Raw genomic sequence first — 16,664 nt, forward strand, 5'->3', positions numbered from 1 at the left:
TGTTCTAGCTGTGGAGTGAGACGACTCTTGACAGCATCATTTCATTAAACCGAGTTGGATTGAAAAATTGTTGCAAAATGTAGCTATATATTATTGTCCTGCTCTAATCGGCTTCAGAAATAAATGTGATGGATGTTTTGGTTCTGTTCCTCATGATGTCTCATTTAGAGCTCATAAATCACCAGCACACCAACTGTGTTGATCATAATGCAGTTTCAGACGAATCTGACGCTTGTTTCTGAAGCGAAACACACAAGACTTTTTGAGATTGTACTGCTGTGATGCTTGATCACAATAATCCACAGCACTCCAGTCCATCAGATAACATCTAGAGAAGACAACAGATGATGTGTACTGAGAAACAAGACAGAAACACTGAGAAAGAAATGTATTTTTTCAGAGCACCATCATCATGGAGCAGAGAGGAGGACGGACACGAGCCCAGCTCCTGCCTCTTCTGCTGGTAAGTCCCTCATCCAGCCAGATCCAGCCCTTTCAAACACAACTCCACCTCGACTACAAAGACGTCTTTGAGCTCATGTTAATCTGTCTCCGAGCACGTCTCCCACCTCCTTCGTGTTTGCAACACCTAATCTGTCTGGCTGCGTTCCCAGAAGGTAATTTCTCTGCACAGTGACTTAATGATAGGCTTTTAATGCCCTTCCAAAGAGCCGTGAGATGTTCAGACGACAGGTTATCTGTGAGCGAGATGCTCTGGGGAGCAGAGCTGTGTAATCCTGCTTATTACGGCTAAATCAGCTCTCAGAGTCAATTCAGCCTTTGTTAGGGAGAAAACTGCTGCCGCTCCATAATGTGAGCATTATTAACTTTATATAGAGCCAGAAAACAGACGACTAATGATCTAGAACCAGCTCAAGACAATGCATGTTTACTGGTTCATGTTTGCATTTTATTTCTAATTCTGCTGATTCACAAAAAAATGTAAAAATAAATGCAATCATGATCAGGCCTCAAATAACGCCACGCATGTGAATTGAACAGATTGTGGCTCAGATTCAGACAGGAATCATGTGTTGTTTTTCAATAAAAGACTGATTTAATGCTCATCCTAAGCAAGAAATGCTACAAACGCATCATATTTAGTGAGAAAGTGTGAGGTGAAACAGCAAAGCACACACTATTTTCTGGAATCAGCAGCTCAAAGCGAGTTGTGCAACAGTGCAGTTGTAATTGTGTCTGCAATTGAGAACAGATGCATTATTCTGATCTGTTGTGATCTAATTACAGTCACTCAAGCATGTTGTGCTTCCAAACCAAACTCACAGTCGTCATGTCTCTCTCCACATTCATTTCCTCAGACATAAATCATGTTCCCTGCATGAGTCGAGGTGAAACAACATGTTTGCTGCGCCTCAGAGATGCACTCATGCATGTCAACTCTCTGCCGCTTCTTTACTCAAGCAGGAATGTAATTAAGCCTGTGGGCGGAGCCGGATGTTGATTGGCTCGGGCTGAATGAGATGCTTTGTGGTTCTCAGCTTTAATTCTTTAATTGAACCTACACTCAACCGTTTCCTTATTTCATCTGCACCTTCACTGTCACTTTACATCAGCCTTTTCTTCTCTGAAGATGGACGGAAATATTTCTTCCTGCTGTTTGTTTCTTTAAGAATCACTGATGTAAGTTGATAGGTGAAACTGGAAGGACACAATTTTCCTTTTTTTTAAGAATACTGGATTTGTAAAATAAAGCCTGTAGCTAAAATCACTTGAAGAGACGTTTGTGTTTTGTTCCATAGCATCACAGTCATATCTCAAATGAATTTCATGTAAAATCAGGGTTGTTCTAAACAAACGTTTACTTTGAGTTGCTGTAAATGCACTTGAACATTCATGGACATACTTAAAACCTTCACTATGTAATGAGCTATAAAAGTATTTGAATGCATTAATTATAAAGCATTGTATAGTCTCACGAATAACTGTAACCACAGTGCATGTGCATTATTATATTTATCTGTTTATTCAACATTGCTGTTCAGAAAGTATAATGCATTAAAACACGATAATCAACTGATTTCAGATACAACAAAAAATATGCAAATATACAATTATTATAATGCATTTAATCTGGCTTACAATTGTTTATTAAAAGATGCATTATAACTATAATGTACATTTTAAACACCTGAAAACACATTATATATACTAATATATATATCCATGTCTTTATGTATGCAGCAGAATACCAAAGAAACATGACTTTTAATGTGTAAATCTCATTTAATTTGAGCTGGAGGATTTCCTTCAAATTGATAGTTTTCTGTCTTTACTTGTTGTCTGTTAGCTTTGATCTCATTAATACACAAGTGTACTTCTATAAGCAGACAAAATGAACCTGAAAAAGCTGAAGCCACAAATATGAGTTTGTGTTTGAATTTTAAAATGTGTGTGTTGCAGGTGTCCAGTATGTGTTTTGTGAGTGCCGAATACTCAAGTTGTGGAGAAAATGAATTTTACAATTACACAATCAGCAGCTGCCAGCCCTGCCCACAGTGTCAGCCGGGACAAGAGCCATACATGGTGAGAAACACACACACACACACACACAGAAAAACACACTGAAACAATCCACAGTTCCAGCTTTAAAGAGACAGTTCACCCTTAAAATCACCATCCTTCTGTTATTATGGACTATCGTGCAGTTTCACATCTATATGAAGTTGATCAACACAAAAGGAGGGTTTTTGAAGAATCATCATGCAGCTCTTCTCCATATAACAGAAGTTCACACACAGTGAACACGACTGTCAAACTTTAAAAGAGACAGAGCACTCAGAACACACTCAGAGGTGCAGGACAATGTAATAAACACAAACTCTAGAGATGTGATTTTTTAAAACCTCTTCGGTCACTTTCTATCAAAACATTTGCCAATTGTAAAAATCGTTGCTCCATCAGAATGTGATGGAGCTCAATACTCAAACATATTATTGAATAAAAATGCATTACGTTGATTTTCCTGAAAAAAAAAAGTTTGGTCACTTTTTACAGCGAAAGTATCAAATGTGACCCAGGCTTATTAAAAGTTTAACTTCTTTTAACTTGAGCACTATATTTTTGGAATGCAAAAGATGCAAGATGCGAACAAAGCAGTGAAACACATCCATCTAGTGCATGTTTACCTACAAAAATATTAGACAAGCAGCTCAGTGGAAGAAGAAACGTTCAGTGATATTACATATGGGTTTGGAAGGACATGAGAGAGTCAGTAATGACAGTGTTTTATATGTGAACGTCTCCTTTAAGAGTTGATGTTCTTTGTCGGGACCACCCAGACAGCAGCGGCATCAGATGACTTCAGAAGATCTGGAGACAGAGAAACAGGACTAACAGAGAAACAGAGAGACAGGTCTAACAGAGAGACAGGTCTAACAGAGAAACAGAGAGACATGACTAACAGAGAGACAGAGAGACAGGTCTAACAGAAAAACAGGTCTAACAGAGAGACAGGTCTAACAGAGAAACAGAGAGACAGGTCTAACAGAGAGACAGGACTAACAGAGAGACAGGACTAACAGAGAAACAGAGAGACAGGTCTAACAGAGAGACAGGACTAACAGAGAGACAGAGAGACAGGTCTAACAGAGAAACAGAGAGACAGGTCTAACAGGGAGACAGGACTAACAGAGAGACAGGTCTAACAGAGAAACAGAGAGACAGGTCTAACAGAGAGACAGGACTAACAGAGAGACAGAGAGACAGGTCTAACAGAGAAACAGAGAGACAGGTCTAACAGGGAGACAGGACTAACAGAAACAGGTCTAACAGAGAGACAGGTCTAACAGTGAGACAGGACTAACAGAGAGACAGAGAGACAGGTCTAACAGAGAGACAGGACTAACAGAAACAGGTCTAACAGAGAGACAGAGAGACAGGTCTAACAGAGAGACAGGTCTAACAGGGAGACAGGACTAACAGAAACAGGTCTAACAGAGAGACAGGTCTAACAGAGAGACAGGTCTAACAGGGAGACAGGACTAACAGAAACAGGTCTAACAGAGAGACAGGTCTAACAGAGAGACAGGACTAACAGAGAGACAGAGAGACAGGTCTAACAGAGAGACAGGACTAACAGAAACAGGTCTAACAGAGAGACAGAGAGACAGGTCTAACAGAGAGACAGGTCTAACAGAGAGACAGGTCTAACAGGGAGACAGGACTAACAGAGAAACAGAGAGACAGGTCTAACAGAGAGACAGGACTAACAGAAACAGGTCTAACAGAGAGACAGAGAGACAGGTCTAACAGAGAGACAGGTCTAACAGGGAGACAGGACTAACAGAGAAACAGAGAGACAGGTCTAACAGAGAGACAGGACTAACAGAAACAGGTCTAACAGAGAGACAGGTCTAACAGAGAGACTGGACTAACAGAGAAACAGGTCTAACAGAGAGACAGGTCTAACAGGGAGAAAGGACTAACAGAGAAACAGAGAGACAGGTCTAACAGAGAGACAGGACTAACAGAAACAGGTCTAACAGAGAGACAGAGAGACAGGTCTAACAGAGAAACAGAGAGACAGGTCTAACAGAGAGACAGGACTAACAGAAACAGGTCTAACAGAGAGACAGAGAGACAGGTCTAACAGAGAGACAGGACTAACAGAGAAACAGGTCTAACAGAGAGACAGAGAGACAGGTCTAACAGAGAAACAGGACTAACAGGGAGACAGGACTAACAGAGAAACAGGTCTAACAGTGAGACAGGTCTAACAGAGAGACAGAGAGACAGGTCTAACAGAGAGACAGGACTAACAGAGAAACAGGTCTAACAGAGAGACAGAGAGACAGGTCTAACAGAGAGACAGGACTAACAGAGAGACAGGGAGACAGGTCTAACAGAGAGACAGGACTAACAGAGAGACAGGTCTAACAGAGAGACAGGTCTAACAGAGAGACAGGACTAACAGGGAGACAGGACTAACAATGAGACAGAGAGACAGGTCTAACAGAGAGACAGGACTAACAGGGAGACAGGACTAACAGAGAGACAGGTCTAACAGAGAGGCAGGACTAACAGAGAGACAGGTCTAACAGAGAGACAGGTCTAACAGAAAGACAGAGAGACAGGTCTAACAGAGAGACAGGACTAACAGAGAGACAGGTCTAAAAGAGAGACAGGTATATCAGAAAGACAGAGAGACAGGTCTAACAGAGAGACAGGTCTAATTGAGAGACAGGACTAACAGAGAGACAGGTCTAACAGAGACAGGTCTTACAGAAAGACAGAGAGACAGGACTAACAGACAGACAGGACTAACAGAGAGATAGGACTAACAGGGAGACAGGACTAACAGAGAGACAGGTCTAACAGAGACAGGTCTTACAGAAAGACAGAGAGACAGGACTAACAGAGAGACAGGACTAACAGAGAGATAGGACTAACAGGGAGACAGGACTAACAGAGAGACAGAAAGACAGGTCTAACAGAAAGACAGACAGACAGGTCTAACAGAGAGACAGGACTAACAGGGAGACAGGACTAACAGAGAGACAGGACTAACAGGGAGACAGGACTAACAGAGAGACAGGACTAACAGAGAGACAGGACTAACAGGGAGAGAGGACTAACAGAGAGACAGGTCTAACAGAGACACAGACCTAACAGATAGACAGGTCTAACAGAAAGACAGAGAGACAGGTCTAACAGAAAGACAGAGAGACAGGTCTAACAGAGAGACAGGACTAACAGAGAGACAGGACTAACAGAGAGACAGGTCTAACAGAGACACAGGACTGACAGAAAGACAGAGAGACAGGTCTAACAGAAAGACAGAGAGACAGGTCTAACAGAGAGACGGGACTAACAGGGAGACAGGACTAACAGAGAGACAGGACTAACAGGGAGACAGGACTAACAGAGAGACAGGTCTAACAGAGACACAGGACTAACAGAGAGACAGGTCTAACAGAGAGACAGGACTAACAGAGAGACAGGACTAACAGAGATACAGGACTAACAGAGAGACAGGTCTAACAGAGACACAGGACTAACAGAGAGACAGGTCTAACAGAGAGACAGGACTAACAGAGAGACAGGACTAACAGGGAGACAGGACTAACAGAGAGACAGGACTAACAGGGAGACAGGACTAACAGAGAGACAGGTCTAACAGAGACACAGACCTAACAGAGAGACAGGTCTAACAGAAAGACAGAGAGACAGGTCTAACAGAGAGACAGGACTAACAGAGAGACAGGACTAACAGGGAGACAGGACTAACAGAGAGACAGGTCTAACAGAGACACAGGACTAACAGGGAGACAGGACTAACAGAGAGACAGGTCTAACAGAAAGACAGAGCAACAGGACTAAAAGGGAGACAGGACTAACAGAGAGACAAAGAGAGAGGTATAACTTATTTTCTTTGACAGTATTTTTGTCTTTCCTAGTAAAATATAAATATACTCAAAAGTATTTGAAATACATTTATTTTATGTATATTACAAGTATTTTTTTATATTGATGTTCTTAATAAAATGCCCTGCAATTGTACTTTTAGTACACTAAAATGGTAAACTTAAAGTGTGCTAAATTGGAAAAACTAATTAGTTGTACAGAAGTTGTTCTGTAGTACAATTAAAAATATACTTAGTATATTTGATTTGGCTAAAGTGGAATTATTTGGCAAGTATACTTAAATATGTTTTCCTCCCACACCAAATGTTTTAATTGTCTCAGATGTTTTTCAACCAACCATGTCCCTTTAGGGTTTCTGTAGATACTTGTACTGGAAAACAAGACAAAAATACTGAGGAAGAGCATTAAGCTGCTTAATTAATATTAAAAACATAAATCCCATCAGAAATGTTCTTGTTTCTGAAAGCATACCTCTTCACAACACTTGAGATGAATTCCAGCAAAAATGCGCACCATTTGTGAAGAAAACAACTATTATGGAAATAAGAGTCAATTTTGTGTAATTATACCTCAGTGATTGTTTGGAGAGTCTTTGAAAGATAAAAAGTGAAATGCGGCTGCTTTATATTTGAGTCGTTCTCTTTTCCGCTGGAGGTAACGATGCCTTCAGTCTGTAATTTGATGGAGCTGTGATCTAAATCAAGCGCTCTTTCATTTGATGCTTCTGTGAAACCACTCAGAAACACTTGCAATGTTTTCTAGAAAATCAATCACACACTGCAAAAAAAAAAAAAAAAAAAAAGATTTTCTTACCAAGTATTATTGTCTTGTTTCTAGAATAAACATCTAAATGTATCAATATACATTTATTTCACAAGTAAAGTAAAAAATAATCTTAATTCAAATACTAAAAAAGATAGTTTTTCTTGCCCCACCAGTTTCAGTCATTTTTTTATTGTCAAGTAAATGCATCTTGATTCAACAATGTAAAATATTAATACTACAAAACAAGACAAAAATACTAGATTATCTCCATATATATCTGCTCCATATTAACTCGCCCTGAATTAAATCTGAATGTGATCTCAAGTTTTTAAATATAGCGCATTTCACAAACACTCAATTTAAACTTCAACTTATTTTCCATTTTTCCCAATTTAGTTTTTATTTTAAAATTATTTCTGAAAGTCATTGTTTCTGTTTTTTTGGCTTTTTTCCCGGAAAATATGGCACTGAAAAAAAAGCATTTAATAACTATTATGAAAGAAAAGACCTTGAAATGCCGCTTTCCTGCACAATCCAATAAGACTGGTGCTCTGGGGCCAAAGATGATCTTGATTCAATAGAAGCAGATAAAAGACGTTTGAGCTTAAAAACATGTTTTACTTCTGATGAAGCGAGCGTGTTTGTGTGTGCTTCAGAATTGAAATGCATGTTGGGGGTAAATGTCAGAACAGAAAAGGACTTCTCAATAAGTTTTAAATCAGAGCAGATGGCGAGTACCAACATCTCAATCTCTTTTATCTCCGCTCAAGACACCGGAGGCCAAAAGAACAAAGCACTGCACCTCTGCCCACCAAAGACGCATCATCACCTCATTACGCTAATTAAGAGCTCAGCGCTCCAGAAATGACAAGACAATAATAGTGAAGTGAAACGGCCTCGGGAGACGTTCTGATGAAGTCTTTCATGTCAGGAGCGCTCAGAATCAGAACTGCATGCTCTGCTGTGGATCTGGAGTATGAGACACAGTGAAAGTGAATCTGAGCAGCGCTGAAGGGGTGTTTCTCATTAAGTGTGTTTCAGCGGATGGTTCTGACAGCTCACTAAACTCCAGCAGCTGCTGCTTCATATCTGAGGGTTATAAATAAGTGATGTTCAGTGCTGCAGGTCTGCAGATCTGTACCTCACACGCTTCAGTGCATGCCCTCAATCACATTACTGATACAATTCATCTTTAGTTTTGATTGAGCTGCACTGACACACAAACGGATCTGATCTATTGTCTTCCGCAGAGCTGCTTCACTGCTACGGAGTTTAAAAATGTAAAAATAATCAGATTAGAACCAGTGTTAATTTTGACACGAAATTTTAATTTAGTTTTAGTCTTAGTCTTTTGACTATAATTCTTTTTAGTTTTAGTCAAGTTTTAGTCATCTGATTTGTTTTAATTTTAGTCTTATTTTAGTCGACTAAAATTGCTTGGTATTTTAGTCGACTAAAATTGCTTGGTATTTTAGTCGACTAAAATAAGACTAAAATCAATAACAGATTTACTAGACAATTTTTTACAGCTGGTATAGGAAACAAACTTAACCAAAATATATAAAACACAAATTCAACTTTATTTCAACACAACTGTGTCTTTATTTCGATTCAAAAGCTTTTATGCAGCAACAAACACTGTCATGATAATGTAAACAATAACTAGCTGCCAATTGACCATCAATAAAAGAAAAATAACGTTAGGTCCAGGACCTTAAAGCTTACAGCTGAGCTGAACAATAAGTGCATACATTTAAAGTAAATATTTAATAAGTTGGCAGCTAGGTGGATAAAAAAAGTAACAAGATTTTATAAGGTATTCATTTGTCTAGCAATACTGTATGTTTTAAATACTACAATATTGCTAGATTTGTATGTATAATGATAGGATGTGAACATTCATGTTTCACATGACTAATATAGAAATATTTGTGATATTGTCAACAAGTAGAACATTATAAAATATACTAAACCTTATTATTAATCAAATGTATTTATCATGATATTACGTATTAGTATTGTGCTCGCATCTAATTTGAAGAAGGGGCTATTTTACAGTACTTTTCAGTTCGTAATATTTAATGCTACAACATCTACGCACTGCACTATTCCAATTTTGCTTAGCTCAATAAACAAAAGAACATCGTTGTAAAATTACATTTGAGAAAATGTCCGGGTGGCTCGTCTGTAAATGTCTTTTCAAATTGGTTGTGTTCTTGCCACGAATGAGCGCTCCGCGTGCTTTACACTTTGTTTTGTTCGTCGTCAAACGTGAAGTGAGCTGTGGACATTTTGTCGCTCTTTTAGACAGTAGGGACTTTAAGCAACAGCTGCGAATGGAACGGCTACAGCGACCGGAAGTTTGCCGTCACACCGCTGTAGCCAAGAACGTAAAAGTCACTAAGCAACGGTAAAACAGAACAGCGCAACGCAGCATTAATTCATTTATTGAGATCTAAAAATATATATAATTTAAAAAAGCAAGAAAAGGATTGCTTTTGGCGTTAAATGACAATCTTTTGTCAGAAGAGGAGTTTTTAATATTGTATGATGTAAATAAGTCTAAAAACATAACATTTATTTACCTAACCTCTCACGTTGTAGCGACTCTGGCAAATCAGCTGTTCTCCCGTAGTAGACCGTTAAATTAGATCGTCAGAAAGTAGCAGTTAAATTCGCACAGGCGCAATACAACGCCAGAATGGCGTTGCCGTTCCACCAGAGGCTGTTGCTTAAAGTCCCTATCACCTCTTCGAATGCCGACTTCGCGGGAGCTAATTTAAAAACTGAAAACCTTCGCTTCACGTCTCAATAAGTCAGGCTCTGATTGGTTCTCTTCTCTCATGCAGTCTGTTCTGTTTTGCCGGTTCTTTTGCTCATTCCTCGCATCTCTCCCGTCTGCTGATTTGATTTTCGTCACAGTCTATTTTCGTCTCGTCCTTTATTCGTTGACGATAATGTCAATCAATTTAGTCATAGTTTTAGTCTCCATCAGTGCCTTCTATTTTAGTTTTCGTTTCGTTTTCGTCGGCAAAAATATATTCGTGACGAAAATAATGACGAAAATATTTAGTCAACGAAATTAACACTGATTAGAACTTATAGAATTGTGATTATTTTGCAGTTCTGACAAAAGTCTTACTTTAAGTTAACATTTACATTTATTTATTTAGTGGATGCATTTATCCAAAGTGCGGAATACAACAAGCTGTTTAACAAGGTCATTTCTTGCAATTCTGTTTTTATTTTATTTTCATCACATATAATTTTTTTTAAAGGTTAACCGCAACTTTTTGTCTTACAATTATTAATTTTTTTTTTTTTTTTTTGTGCAGTTTTAGGTTATATCTTGCAATTCTGTGATTATATTTCTCGCAAGGGGGATAAATCTGAATTGTGAGTTAAAAAGTCAGAATTTCCTTTTTATTTTTAAAGCCCTAATTCCATGATATAAAATCACAATTCTTACTTTTTTTACATTCATGAATTCAGATTTTATATCTTGCAAATCAGTTTATTTTCTTTCCAAAATAAAAAGGTAATTTAATCTTTGTTTCAAATCTGACAAAAATCCTATAAAATGTATAAGATTTTCTTTTTTTTTTTAATTGAACAATATTAAAACAAGTTTATATCTTGTGATTCTGACTTTATATTTCACAGAAATGTAAGAAATAAATCTTGCAAATTGTGAGACTTGTGAAATGAAAAAGCCTTTCTTTTTCCTGCAGTTCAAAGTTTACATCTTGCAGTTCTGTTTTTTTCTTGCAAAGTTTATTCTCACAATTCTGACTTTTCTTATTGGAATGTGTTGTGTTTATATCTTTCAACTTTATATTTATATTTCCCCTAATCAGAAAAGTCTGAGTTGTGAGATGAAAAGTCAGAACAAGGTTTTATTTATTTATTTATATATAACCAGTGTTGGGGAAAGATAGTTTTTTTAAAAGTGATGCATTACAATATTGTGTAACAAACACAACAATCTCTGTCACCATGGCAACAACAGAGCTGTCAGTCAAGACATGGAAACAAAGTAACTTACAAACTCAGAATATGAGACAAACCTGCAATAATTAAACATGTTAAATAAGACAAATATGTATTTAATCCCATTTTATTAACTGATGTCTTTGCTCCTAACCTTCAATGATCTATTTTAATCATACTAATCAGCAAATATGACACACTTGTGTTTTATTTTAGTTATTGCTAAGCTGTGGTGAATTCACATTTCCTTCAGCCTGAACCGCATTCACTTCACTTTTGGTGTGAAAGGGCTTTTACCTTTGTGAAGAAGAACTTTTTTAATTAAAAACAAACAAGCAAGCCCTGCCCAGATTTACAAAGTAACATAACAAATTACTTTCCAAAAAAAGTAACTGAGTAACGTATTGAATTACCTTTTTAGGGAGTAACGCTGTATTATAACACATAACAGTTAGAAGTAACCTCCCCAGCACCGAGTGAAGAACCGCTGGGTCTCTGTGAAGTGATCTGAACCGTCTGTGTTCTTCAGAACTGTGGTTACGGCACTAAAGATGAGGACTACAGCTGCGTGGTGTGTCCGGCCGGGAAGTTCTCCAAAGGCAAGTACGAGATCTGTCGGAGGCACAAAGACTGCGACTCTCTGTACCGCGCCACGGTCCTGACGCCGGGGACTCTGGAGAGCGACGCCGAGTGTGGAGCGTGTTTACCGGGGTAAGACCACGCTCCAGGACCTGCACACTCAACACAGAGAGAGCTGAGAGTTAATGTGTGGATTGTGTTTGTGTGACTGACCCAGACTGAACTAACCCACAGCACACACTCAAAGAAATAAACACATTCACACACTCAGATGCACACAAACACTATCCCTCACTAAAATGAAGCATGGTTTTATTATACTAAAAGTGTAGTAACTCTGTTTTTTTATCCGTATTGATTTCCATTTGTGTAACCACAGCTTTACTTCTTACACACACAAGTAAAAAATATCAAAAATGATATCTGCTGTCTAAATAGTTTCTGTTTTAATTGTATAATGTGATATAACAATAATAATCAAATTTAATCTAAATCCTGTATTAACTCTTGATTTGTGTGTTTGTGTGTTTTGTGCTTCAGGTACTACATCCAGGAGAACCGTCCTCGTAACATCTACGGCATGGTGTGTCACTCGTGTCAGAACGCTCCCCGAAACACCAGAGAGTGTAAGAACATCTCCCCTGAGACTCCACAGAACACAGAACCAGTCTAACTGAGACCAGAACATCTTCTGAAGATTAATACATCAGCATGGTCTGTGAGGAGGACAAGATCTGTCTGAGATACAACTATTTGAAAATCTGAGGGAGCAAAACAATCTAAATATTGAGAAAATCATCTTTAAAAGTTGTTCAGATGAAGTTATTAGCGATGCATATTACTAATCAAAAATTAGGTTTTGATATATTTACATTAGGACATTTACTAAATATCTTCATGAACATGATCTTTACTTAATATCCTAATGATTTTTGTCATATTACACCAGTGACACTGATGCTGCAGGACACACATGTATCTCTCTCGCTGCACAAACACAATCACGTTTAACTCTTCGAGGCTCACACACAGCTCAGCACAGATACAGATCCTCTAAATTAACCCCTTCCCTGGAGCAGGTTCTGGATCAGTGTTCTAGCTCGTGTTCCTGCGATCAGACCAACAGCAGGTCACCAGTAACACACGCGTCTGGACTCCATCAGTGGAAGGTTTCCAGGTTTATTTTCTTCTCTGGTGTTTGACAGATCCTTCATAACACACTGAGTCTGTGATTAGCTGAAGCTCTGAGCTGTGTAACCCGCTCAACTTCATCCTCGTCTGCTCTCCGCTCTGCTCAGGGTTTATTTGGGATCAAATGGCATCGTTTGTGGAAGAGAGGGAAACTAATTAAGTCCAGGTTTGAGCGAGCGAGCCAGAGCCAAGCTTTCTATTGTTTTGTTTGGCTCATCTCTTTTTTAAATCTGTGTTTGTTTTCGGTTGAAAGACGTTTCTTCAGAAAGAGAGTGGAAACTCTGAGTCTCCAGATGACAGATTACTGATGAACATCAGGCTGAATGAGCAAATCATTAAAACATATAACTCTTACTCGGAAATCCAAGAGCACAAACTGCCTCTTCTAAAAATGTTATATTTCATATATATTTATTATTTAATTTATTTATTTATTTTATACATTCATTTTATGCCCATAGTTTAGTTATGACTTTTATGCCGTTAATTTGGTCTTTTTTTTATGTCAAACTGTTTATTGCGTATATTATGTATTTTGTATGTTACGCACTTTAAGGATTAACTTCTTATTTAAATTCTTAATTTGTTTACATTATTAATCACAGATTTCAGATCTGTAGTATCTAATAATTATATATTACAAAAATGGTTTTTGAGGAATTGCTTTTATTTTATTTTGATTGTTTTATTAGGCTATACATGTAATTATAATTTGATTTGCATTTTAATTTGATTTCTATTTTTTGTGTTTCATTTTATTTTTCGATTTTAAGAAATATTTTTTGTTTGTCATTTTTCTGTCATTAAGTAGTAGCCTTTACGCTCTTAAGATGAGTGTGATCTTTCCTCAAGCGTCACTGATTTATTTCTTCGTATCCGCTCAGAGAAGCACGGTGGTGATGAAGTGTGCTGTATTAAGAACACGCTTCTGTTCCTCTAACTCTCTTCAGATGATCATCCTGGGAATAAGAGGTCATTGTGCTGGAAACACGTCTGCGCCGGTTCTGCTGTTTTCAGAGTCTCTTTAATTGTTTTCTATTGTGTGGCGACAGAAATGAAGGAGGTGGGAATTATATTTAATTAAAAAAGCATAACAACAGGTCCTTTGAAGCTGTAGATGTGAAGGTATGAGGAGGGAGTGAAGACATGCTCACACTCGCCCGCTAATCTGCTAATTGTGCTCGCCCACATCTGATAATCAGAATTCATAAAAGATGATTCACCTGCTGCAGCTTGCAGTCGATGCTCATGACACACACGTCCAGCGCTCATCTGATCTCAGCGTCCAGCTGATCTCCAGCTGATCTCCAGGTGATCTCCAACTGATCTCCATATGATCTCGCTGTCCAGCTGATCTCCAACTGATCTTAAGCTGATCTTCAGGTGATCTCCAGCTAATCTTCAGCTGATCTCCAGTTGATCTTCAGCTGATCTCCAGTTGATCTTCAGCTAATCTCCATCTGATCTCACTGTCCAGCTGATCTTCAGGTGATTTCCAGCTGATCTTCAGCTGATCTCCAGTGGATTTCCGGGTGATCTTCAGCTGATCTCCAGGTGATCTTCAGCTGATCTTCAGCTGATCTTCGGCTGATCTCCAGATGATCTCCGGCTGATCTTCAGCTGATCTCTAGCTGATCTCCAGGTGATCTTCAGCTGATCTCCAGGTGATCTTCAGCTGATCTTCGGCTGATCTCCAGCTGATCTTCGGCTGATCTCCAGCTGATCTTCAGCTGATCTTCAGCTGATCTCTAGCTGATCTCCAGGTGATCTTCAGCTGATCTCCAGGTGATCTTCAGCTGATCTCTAGCTGATCTCCAGGTGATCTTCGGCTGATCTCCAGGTGATCTCCAGCTGATCTGGCACTGAATGGATGTGATAATGAAGTCAGGTCTGAAATCCCTGCGGCGCTCGATGGGTTTACAGTGTGTTTGACACTCACAATGAGAGAGAGTAGGCCAAGCCCTCAGACGTATGGGACTCTGACAGATTGAGCTGTTAGTGTGGGATAATGAGCTCAGTTCTTCAGCTCACACAGATCTGTGTCTGAGTCCACTGAGACTGTTAGTGTTACAGGTTTAATGTTGAGTTGTTATACACAAACTGTCCTGCAGCATCAGACTGTGCTCCATCAAACAACATTCTCACTGAAGTGAAGAAAACCAGCAGCTTTTCATCATTTAGAAGAACTGTTTCTACTTTGAGAGAAGATTTGAGTTTCCTGAGATGTGAGTGAAGATTACTGCTTCAGTTCTGTAGATTACTGACACAAACTGCAGTTAGAACCCAGTCCATTACATCAGACAGCTCAGACGACCTTTGACCTTACTCGTTCATCATTTAAACAGGATAATCATAAACCATATTGATTTGAAGAGAGTAAGAAAATGTATTCCATCTGTTCTTACATCAGGTCAAGGTTTCCCAGAATCATACTGAGATACTCTTATTGGTTTAAATCAAGTTTAACTAAATGAAAATGAGAAATGGCAACTAGTTTATTTTATTTTTAACAAATATTCTATTTCAGTTTTTGCTCACATAGAGTATGTCCCCCCAGCACCCCCCCCCCCCCACAAAAAACAAAGAAAAGAAAAAGATTTCATAATTTCCTGAGTTAAAATGTTGTGTTTCAGGCATGCAGTCGACGCTGTCCTCGGGTCGAGCCCCCAGTGTGTCCTCCAGCAGCACCACCATGATCCCTCACGCAGAGAAAGGCAAGCTGAACCAACCATCTCTCTCTGAGTTTGAGCTACTTTATATGACTGCTTTTGTGCTCCAGGGTCACATCGTTTAATTTAACGGAGCAGATTTACCATGGTTTCTTTTCTAACACAGTATAATCACTGCAACATACAACCTTATTGCTTAGATAAAACACCAGCAATATAATAGCAATCTGAGAATGATCAATTCCAGAAACTAGATTTGAATCTTCTGTATTTGATTATTCTTAAGTTCCAGCCACAATCAGTCAATCAATGAAAATACAATTACAGATGATCAAGCATATCAGTCATCCGTTTACACACACACATTATTTGATACACGAGATGCATTAGAAATCTTTAGACGCGTAACGATCAATAATCCATAACAATGAAAGACAATATCTGAACTTTTCCTGAGCGCTGCAGACGATGGTTTCGCTCGTTGTAACCGGTTCAGTCTCAGCTGGTGTGTGACGCAGCAGTGTGTGATCAGGGTTCAGCTCCGAGCCTGTCCTCGGTCCGTTCTGACTCAATCAGTGCAGGTGTAGCATCTGACGGTCGCCAAGCAACAGAGACTCTTCTCCTGTGTTACAGATCCAGCAGGACAAGGTCACCTAGCAACGGCCCTCATCATCGCCATGTCAACCATCTTCATCATGGCCATCGCTATAGTGATGATCATCATGTTCTACATCCTGAAGACCAAACCCAGCGGACAAGGTGAGATCGCTAGAACTACACACTAATAGTCCGTGTGTGTGTGTGAGTGTGTGTATGTTCCTCATGACGGATATGTGTGTGTTCGTCCACAGGGAAGCTCATTCCCATATTCCAAGCTCTTTCTCATTGCTCCAGACATTAAATGAACCGCAGTGCTGTGAGTCTAACCCAGCACTTTCTGTATTTGATTCTTTCGTTCCCAGCATGCTGCTCTGGACAAATAATAAAAACCGTGGAGGTCCAGACGAACAAGCAGGAGGAGAAGAAGGAGGTTCAAGGTGAGGAACGCTTGGTTGGACATCTGTACGAGTTAAACTGCTTTAAAAG

The 16,664-nt window shown here is 39.0% G+C and overlaps 1 protein-coding gene across 1 annotated transcript in view; it reads left to right on the forward strand.

Annotated features, from left to right (window-relative positions):
- The first annotated feature begins 404 nt into the window (after positions 1-404).
- The window catches only part of LOC127964914 (tumor necrosis factor receptor superfamily member EDAR-like), a 26,657-nt gene continuing 10,397 nt past the window's right edge, over positions 405-16,664 (forward strand). The window contains exons 1-7 of the mRNA XM_052565415.1: positions 405-463; positions 2,422-2,544; positions 11,669-11,850; positions 12,259-12,344; positions 15,543-15,623; positions 16,212-16,337; positions 16,541-16,615. Of these exons, the coding sequence (XP_052421375.1) occupies positions 413-463; positions 2,422-2,544; positions 11,669-11,850; positions 12,259-12,344; positions 15,543-15,623; positions 16,212-16,337; positions 16,541-16,615 (724 nt within the window). The 5' untranslated portion in view covers positions 405-412. The remainder of the gene's footprint in view (positions 464-2,421; positions 2,545-11,668; positions 11,851-12,258; positions 12,345-15,542; positions 15,624-16,211; positions 16,338-16,540; positions 16,616-16,664) is intronic.

This window comes from Carassius gibelio, chromosome B9 (assembly GCF_023724105.1).
Source record: "Carassius gibelio isolate Cgi1373 ecotype wild population from Czech Republic chromosome B9, carGib1.2-hapl.c, whole genome shotgun sequence".
In the NCBI taxonomy this organism is placed as follows: Eukaryota; Metazoa; Chordata; class Actinopteri; order Cypriniformes; family Cyprinidae; genus Carassius; species Carassius gibelio.